Source organism: Podarcis liolepis, assembly GCF_965112155.1.
Source record: "Podarcis liolepis genome assembly, chromosome: 6".
Classification (NCBI taxonomy): Eukaryota; Metazoa; Chordata; class Lepidosauria; order Squamata; family Lacertidae; genus Podarcis; species Podarcis liolepis.
Window position 1 is genome coordinate 31,961,993 of NC_139559.1, and position 9,323 is coordinate 31,971,315.

General features: G+C 42.3%; 1 protein-coding gene across 2 annotated transcripts in view; it reads right to left on the reverse strand.

The window, feature by feature from the left end:
* The window catches only part of KDM5B (lysine demethylase 5B), a 50,917-nt gene extending 41,594 nt beyond the window's left edge, over positions 1–9,323 (reverse strand). The window contains exon 1 of one of the 2 annotated variants that reach the window (XM_083508454.1): positions 8,781–9,323. In XM_083508454.1, the coding sequence (XP_083364580.1) occupies positions 8,781–8,918 (138 nt within the window). In that variant the 5' untranslated portion in view covers positions 8,919–9,323. The remainder of the gene's footprint in view (positions 1–8,780) is intronic. The other variant, XM_083508455.1, reaches the window with a different exon arrangement.

Genomic DNA, 9,323 nt, shown 5'->3' on the forward strand with positions numbered 1-9,323 from the left:
TCTTAACCTTCTCCAGCCATAAATATGGAAGGAGGAGGAGCTAGGACTGCTCAATACCTATATATCAAATTTACAATTGTTGTTGTTTAGTCATGTCCAACTCTTCATGACCCCATGGACCCAGAGCACACCAGGCACTCCTGTCTTCTGCTGCCTCCCGCACTTTGGTCAAACTCATGTTGGTAGCTTCAAGAACACTGTCCAACCATCTCGTCCTCTGTCGTCCCCTTCTCCTTGTGCCCTCAATCTTTTCCAAAATCAAGGTCTTTTCTTCTCATGAGGTGGCCAAAGTATTGGAGCCTCAGCTTCAGGATCTGTCCTTCCAGTGAGCACTCAGGGCTGATTTCCTTCAGAATGGATAGGTTTGATCTTCTTGCAGTCCATGGGACTCTCAAGAGTCTCCTCCAGCACCATAATTCAAAAGCATCAATTCTTCGGCAATCAGCCTTCTTTATGGTCCAGCTCTCACTTCCACACATCACTACTGGGAAAACCATAGCTTTAACAATACAGACCTTTGTCAGCAAGGTGATGTCTCTGCTTTTTAAGATGCTGTCTAGGTTTGTCATTGCTTTTATCCCAAGAAGCAGAGTCTTTTAATTTCATGACTGCTGTCACCATCTGCAGTGATCATGGAACCTAAGAAAGTAAAATCTCACACTGCCTCCATTTCTTCCCCTTCTATTTGCGAGGTGGTGATGGGACCAGTGAATGGCTAACTTTGTTAATGTATGAAATCAACTATTTTCAAATTCCTATTTTTTACCTTTGCGGTGGGAGTGGAGAAGTACAGTTAGCCTCTGTTGTCATCCAGAAAGACAAGGCAGCAGAAATTTAAATTTAAAGGGATAGTTACACAACTGCCACACTAATATGTAAGAACAACCTAAACTAGAAATCAGAGGTGGATCTATTTAAACTCAAGATGGCTACATCACTTATGTTTCTCCCCCTCCCTCTGTATAACAGCAGCAGATTTAAGAATTAATCTAGTCCCACACTGGTGAAAATGAATCCAACAGCTACCACTTCTCTGCTATAGCAAGCATACTGACTTTAAGGGCTAAAGTATACATTCTCAGGAACAATAAGGTTCCAATCCCAAATTTTCTGATAGAGTGGGGGACACAGGAGGTGCTGATCAGAAAGCAGAAAGGAGGCCTATGTAATCTTTCCAGTGCCTGCAAATTTCTCCTACAAATGCCACCCACAACATATTTTTTCTTCCCACCCCCAAGTCCTAAAATCAAAAATCAGAGAAGGAAAGTAAGTGCCCAGACAGTATCTACAGGAGAGAACTGACAGGTAAGAACACCGCACCCCATACGCAACAACCCACTAGTTTTCTTCTGCAAATATCCCCCAGCCCACATTGCCTTAGAAGCGAAAATACTGGGAAACTAGTTTTTCTCCCATAATATCAGGTTTGGCCCACTTCACACATGGCATATTTTTTTCTATATAAAGATGGCTTTCAAATGGTCTAGTTCACACTTCACATTAAGCCATAGTTCAAAGTTAACTATGGTTTAATATGAATGCTCATCATGTTATCACATGCAGCTAAGGATTTCTCACTCTACCTTCTCAGCACCTGCCAGAGTCTGGCTTGTGATTGCATCCAAACAAGGATTCCTGGTTCTTTCAAAAGCACAAGCAGTAGACAACATTTGTTTTGGGAAAACAAACCACAAGCCCAGGTCTGGACACCAGGACAAGCCAATGTTGCTTGTTTCCTAATGGTACATCAGGAGCAAGCAGAGGGAGTAAAAACTTTCCAGTGGCATTCACTACAGTGCATTCATTTTTTTAAAAAAATTGAAGTGCGGTTTAATGTGACTTGTGAAGCAGACGTATAGAAAGTGGTCCTGATACAAGCCCACTCTGGTAACTCTGTTTCCTGTTAAGTGTATGTTCTGAAATCTCCATAAAGTTTTTCAATTCTGTAGACTGCAAGTGCTATTTTTCTCTGCTACATAGCCTTTTCACACAAGTTACCACACTGAAAATTTAGCAAACCTATCATTCCTTTTCCTGACTTGGATTTTAAAATATTGCTAACTTTTCCAATACTGATTTATGTTAATTTTCTCCACATTTGTTCTCCCTTTTCTCTTCACTTATGCAAAGTAGCTGTCACCCCCACAACTACTTTGGAATGAGTTATAAATCAGCTACAATACTGTGTGTGTAATTTCTAGCTCATCACAAAGCCATGAAATTAATCAAAAATTTGCTTGAGTCCTTTTCCTTAATATATCAGGATTAATGGTAAACTGTTGTTTTCCTTCACAGAACTGAGTCTTGCTGTATGAACATCAGACAGAGAGGGACTGTGGTACAGTGATGAAATTATTTTTCCAGTATGTTCCTTCAAGATAAGAAAACATGAAAAGACATGGTCCACGGTATAAAACAGTGATGTGCCAACTTAAAGATAATAATAATGGTAATTACTGGTAGGAATATCTAAAAGATATATTTGATGGCATGCTCTGGAATTGTTTTAATAGCATTGAAAAGGGTCAATGAAGTCTTGAAGACTTCATTACCTGCATAAATCCAGCATTTCAAATACCAAATTTGCCATTTTTTTAATTGCCCCACACAGATAACCCAAAAAAGCTTGATCATACAAAAAGTACTTCGTATTCAAGTGCCATCTTACAAGTACTACCCAATTAGTGCTTCATACTGAACTCTCCAGCCCGGGTTGTTTTAAGGTGTGTATGTACACCAAGCTTCTTAGTTTGTGCAGTACACCAACTCCAGGCTGTGTTCACTGCCTTAGGTACATTCACTTGTCTCTGTCTGGTTCATAACACATTAGGCATGCCTCAGCATGCCACAGTTCATACAAATAACCAGATTGGTTTCTACATGTTTCTACAGGGATGTGATAATAATGCACAGGTTTTGCACAAGAAATCACTTTGATCTATGTATGCCCTTTTAGCAAGACTTGTGTATTAGCAGCTGAAGTTTCTCTTGGGAATGAAATTGCAATATTAAATTACATTAATATAAATCAGACATGTGAGGTATAGTCTCTGTAAAATTCACTTCTAGGTCTCTGAGAAAGAGGGGAGGACTGATGCTCAATAAGGCATCACTGATCAAGCCCTAGACCAAACTCCTAAAAGTTTTTTATAGTTGGACCAAGATTGGGGATATAACCTGAAGGTAGAGGTTGGCTGGGATTTCTTCAGGTAGGATGTTGGGTTTATGAGGACTTTCCAAGGGCAAGAAAGCAACTGGGAAAACTTCACCAAGAACTGCAGATTTTCACAACCAGTCAACCAAATTGAGACTACTAAGAAGCAAGTTCAGAGAAGTGGTATTTAGCAAATGAACTGCAATGCAACTGGTGATCCTTTACTAACAATGGCTTGAAAAGAAAACTTAAAAGGACCATGTTACAAATTTTCTTAGAGAAACAGAAGCTATCATTTGAAAAATTGCACAGCCCCAATTTTAAGTCATGGAATGTAGAGTTGGTTCCCACATCCCTTTGTTGGACCTCCCAAAAATAAGAGTGTACTCTTGAGACCAATAGCATGCACAAGGAAAGTGTTGAAAACTATTCCAGAATTACAAGTTTTTCATCTGATTGTGCCATCCCAACAGTAGAATATGAAGACTAAGATACAGATTAGATTTAAGGTAATGTCCATCATCAGCAGGTAGGTCCCTGCTTCAGATTTTCCAAATGTTCATATTTTGAAATTAACATTTATACCACCTGAATGTATAGACACAGGAAACTGCTAGAATTTAATCAAAGTAACAGTGTGCCAAGCTTTGGCAAGTTTAGGTCTGCTGAAAGTGTTTTTCTTGGCAAAGATCATGCCCTTTTGACAGCAAAAATCTAATATGCATGACCTCCTAACTCCATTCCAAGAGAAGCACCTGTTGAATTCAGTTTTTGATGTCAAAGGTACAATGTCTATGCCAGGCAAATGCAGTCAAGAGGTCACAAGCTTGATTGAAAGCTATCGTCTTATGGTAATGCTAGAAGACTGTATTCCATGTTGCTATAGATATGACACTTCATACAGAATAGTAAACAATACTATCATAACCTCATTTCAGGAAGCAAAATGCCTAAGAAACAGACTAAGTTTCACCTTTTTATGAAGGTATGTATATTAAGTCTTCTACAACTGGAAGGAATAAGGCATGTGATGTTGAGAGTGATTCAGCTATCCCAGTTAAATAAAAGTTGTTCACATCAAAGGATCACTTGATAATAAATAAAATTGGAAGCAAGATGCATATTCTTTATTGTCAGAGTAAGGGCTTCATCAGGGGTAATAAAAAAACCATAGTGTGTTGTTACATGAACAAGCTCAAACAAATCTTAGGTATGTGCACTTCCTTTCCCCTTCATATAAAAAAAGAAAGATGTAAAGCTTCTATTCCTGGTTAGAAACAAATTGTGGTTTGTTGGGTTTACAAACTTGGCAAATGGTGGTTTGTTAATAAGTTAGGCTCAAAACCTGGGTCTGATCCAAGGCTTGTGCCAGCTCATTCAAGTAACAACAACCTACTTCAGTGCCGCCACCAAGAAGGCAATGTCAAATGCTGAAATGTGCGCATTTAAGCAATTTTAACTGTCTTTTTTTCTATAAAATGAACATTATTTGAATCCAAACATTCCCGTTTGACGATTTCTGGTTGGGCTATTAGGAAAACGAATTCTTAGTCCAGAAAGGAGGTTTTCGGTTACATTATCAACATTGCCTTTATAGTTCTGGTGCAGATGGAAAAAAACATTTGGAGATCTGGAAGTCATTTTACCTGCCTGCTAGACATCAACACAATTACAGCTGGGAACAAGCTTTAATTTTCAGAACATCGCTTGCTACAGCACCTTTTCCAGGGAAGGCCTGGGAAAGAAGATTCATCTGCCTTCTGAATAGAGCTCCAGAGAAACAATCATCCATCCCACTTAACTTTACAGCATCTCTACAAGTAGGCATTTAGCAGATGGTGTCCACAAAACCCACTATCCTTTGGGTGGCATTTTGGACTGGTAATTTATGGTGTGGGCATTTCTTTTCTTTTTTAAAAATATAAAGGTTACCACCCCATTTTTTCTTTTTTGGCTTCCTTTATCACACACACCCCCTTGGTGTACAGGATTTTAAGTCTGTAGATTTAATTCAGTGCACAAGTTGCACTAATTTCAGTGAGACTCAATTATCCGTAACAATCACCCTGATCAGAGTTAGGAGTATCTAAACCCTTTGAAATCCATGGTCTTAGGCATGCCTAAGCACACAATCAGGCTGTGTGCTGGACTGCAGCCTATAATATTAAGTATTCTGAGACTAGTGCAAAAAAATCTTCAGTTTAAAAGCAGATGGAACCTACAGTCCAGAGTTTAATTTCACATCAAATACACCAATATGAGGTGTTGAGTAACATTATTTGGCGACATTAAATTCCATGGGCATTTTGTGTGCTTCATTATTCAACAGCTTCATTTGAAAACATACAATTCTCACAAATGTCCCTCTTTTAAAAATATTTGTCTGCTCATATAACCAACAAAAGTTGGAGTAACAAGTTTAAAAGAAACACACTCAAAGAACATGGTGGTAGAGTATACCTCATTCAAAATGGCAGCAGACTGCATCTTGAGTCAGAACAAAGCATTAGTGTTATGGGTTGGAGGGATTATTACATACATACAATTCTCATTGCTCCTCCCCCCCCCCTTTTAAAAAGCTCTTCAGCAAGGCAACAGAAACAAAAGGGATGTCATTTTGTCTCTGTAGAGCTGGAAGCAAGAAAGCAGGCTCCTATAAACAATTATTTGCTACCAAGCGCTGCCAAAATTAAATGACAAAAAACAACAACAGGCAAACACCCAGCAATGAATCCTTTGGAACAGAGATGGCCAACTTGTGTCCTTGAGGGTCATATTATAGTCTAGATACTAATCCATGGGCCATCAATATTTTGTGCGCTCTGACCCACTCAGGGATGAGCAGGCCCTTTTATAAATATGGTGTCACCTACCAGCAAGGATCTCAAATGTATGGGACACAATGCTTTCATATGATAAAAGGCCTGTGGTATGTGCTTCCTTAAAAAATCACCTCAAAGGGCAGCCTGGCAATACTTTGCCTTTCTAGAACGCACCTAAGCCTGAAGTAATTTCTGTGAAATGCATGTCTCATGACTTATTTTCCTAAAAAGTAAATCTTGATTGGTTAGGACCACTGGGACCAAACAATCAAGCCAGGCCATATCAGCATTAACAACATACATAACACACACACTTTACCTCCAGCCTATTCAAAGGGGCTAAAACCACAACCAACCACCAACAATAATTTTACAAACACAGGGATTTAAAATGGATGTCATGTAGGTAGGAATGATACACAATCTTAGGTGCAGTTTTTATCTTGTTCAGCCACAGACTTTTTAATGCATACACATGTACAATTAAAACATAAAAATGAAACTGAAGAGAAACTTTAAAACATCATATATTAAATGGAGTTACTTTCAAATCAAAAGGCTGTCCTACTGAAATGTATATGTGAGTTCCACCCACCAATCACTCTTTGCACACAAACCTTACTGAAATAAATGGAATTTAACAGGAACAAAGGTTGACAAGATTTCACCTAGTAGAATAAGAAAAGTTCCTACAAGCTACTTTCTTCACTCAAGGGTCAATCTTCAGTTATGTTTTCCAGTTAGGACTGAAAGTCATACTGAAATCTAACTGGATACAGAGAATGAATAAAATTCAAGTTTCATTGCAGAACTCAAGTTCATCAATATGTCTCATTTATACTCAGCTCCAAATTAACATTTCAAGTATTTTAACTAGAATGTAAGTTGTTTGAATCCATATTTACCAATACATCTCCCTAAATGAAGATTGCCTTCTTTTTAGTGAAAGTAGTGTATACCCCTTGTAACAAACAAATCTTTGTTTCTTCAAATCCTTCCTCAATCACAGTTTACCTTTTTTAAAAAGGAAGTGCAAATAACTGGGGTAATAAAGCTGAAGCAAATTATACTGAGAAACAATTTTTTAAAAACTGAATTGAGTTAGTGGCTCAAAATCACCCCTTCTATAGCCCTCTGTAGTGTCTGTTTATACTGGTAATGATGAAGACTTATCACCCTTCCCACTATGTATCGCACTCTAAAATGGTGGCCATGTCTGCCTAGGATTCTGAAAGAAAATATCTCTGAAAACTCAATGGCTTCTATTTATATATTCCCAACTTTAAAATATGGGTGCCAGTATTAAAATTAACCCAGATGGAACTAAAGTGGCCACAGAAAAGCTTTTTGTGGGTATAGAAAACATGGAAATAAGAAAATCCACAGTCCTAGCTCAACCACAATGCCAACATGGAGGGCAACACCCAAGCAGCTGTCTCAGGTTTTAACACAGTGACTGCTATAAAGTATTTCTCTTGATATTAGTAGCCCAGTCCCCAAGAATTTGACAATGCTTAAACTTTTTTAGACAAACCATGTGGAACAAACACTTATTTACCTTCAAAATACCCTACTATAAAAAAGGTAAAATGGTGACAATGGCTGCCTCTTTCTAGCCATAAAAAATCAACTACTTCTGCTGCATTAAGTCTTTAGGAAATAAATAAATAATGTCTTCTTTCTTCACTGTAGTTGCCTGTGAGGTAAAACTTGTTCCCTCAATTTAAAAGTGGGCTTGCAAGGCAGGTTTTGAGCCTTAATAAAGTTTCTTCCACCTCCCCCTTCCTCACTCATGCTAAAAGCTACACTCTTATTACTTAACTAGCTGCTAATATGATCCTGTGCAGAGAAACAAAAGCCTCAACTGGGTCTTGAGAGGCTTTCGCCATTGGAGCTACCCTAGGACGAGTCATCCCAAAGGAAGCACTTCGGGACCAACTTCCCCGTTTGATTTGGAAAACTAGCAGCTGAAGAAACGTGCCTCATTGTGTGAACGGTGTGCGTTTCTTGCTCCCCCCCCCCCCAACCCGCGGGATAAGACACACAAGGCAACTTTATTTGGGTCGTGGTGGAGGAGGAGGAGATGGGGGAGCCGCGGGAGGGGAGCTCCCCGAGTGGAAAGGGAGCCAGGGGCCAAAGTGAGAGAGCCATGGGGGCGAGAGAGAGGGAGAGGAAAGGAGGGAGGGAGGCAGAAAGCTCACTGGCAGCCATATTAGAGTGGGTCTCCCTCGGGGAGCCAAACCTCAAAAGTCCGCTGGGCTGAAGCGACACAAGAGGGCCATTCTGCACTCCAACCCATGACCCCGTTTCTGTGGGGTAAACGCCAGCCTGGCCTCCAAAGCGAGTCCATATGGGGACAAGGACGCCTTTGAGGACTCTCTCAGAGCTCGTCCACAAACCCAACGCTTGCCCATCATTCAAGGGTCAATGGGTGGAGGTGGGGGACTCTTTCCCCCCATGAAGGCGTGCAGTGGGGGGGGGGCGAATGGAAGCCCCCCGAGACGCGCTGAAGATTAAAGGGGGGAGGGGGACCGACAGAAGATGTACAAGTTTACTGAGTGGGGATGTGTAAAATGATACCTGCCCCCCCCAATGCAGGGGTCTTGGGACCGGGAGTTTTTAGGAACTTGGACGGCGTGGGGGGGGGGCGAAAGGCTCGAAGGGGGAAGTGATGTTATTGTTGCCCCCAGACTCTCTGCACGCAGGCGACCCCCCCCCCGGTTCCTGCTCGGCCGTCCGCGGCGTCGCTGCTGGGGGTGGGGGGGTGAAGGCGGCGCACAGGTCGGTCGCCCAGGCTCACTCACCGGCGGCGGCCGCACCTTGCAGATCCCGGTCTGCTCGGCTATAGGCCGGATCTTGTGGATGAAGGCGAAGGGGTCGGCGAACTCCTCCCAGCTGGGCTCGAAGACGGGGCACTCGGGCGGCGGCAGGAACTCGGCCATGGTCAGCCCTGGGTCGCCGGCAGGACGGGCAGCGCCGAGTCAGGCAGCCGTTCCGAACAATCCCCCAACAGCCAAAGCGTCGCCGAGCGCCGCTGGAACGGCCCGTGTGCCTCCGCCAAAGCGAGGGCGGGGGGAGGGGGAGAAAAAGAGTCCCGAGGAGGAGGAGGAGGCCCGGCCCTATGGAAAGTGCCTCCTGAGGGACCCGCCCGCCCGCTCCCCCACGCCACATGGGGTGCCAGCCCCTTTTCTCCACCGCACCCCTTTGTTCGGGTTGGCTGGCGGACGCCCAACTCTCTCGTCCGAAAGAGCTTGCGCAAAACACGGGTTGGTTGCCTGCGTGCGGGCGTGCTCGCTCCTCTTTGCAGAAAGGCCTCTTCTGGGACGGCCGAGTATAGGGCCCGTCTT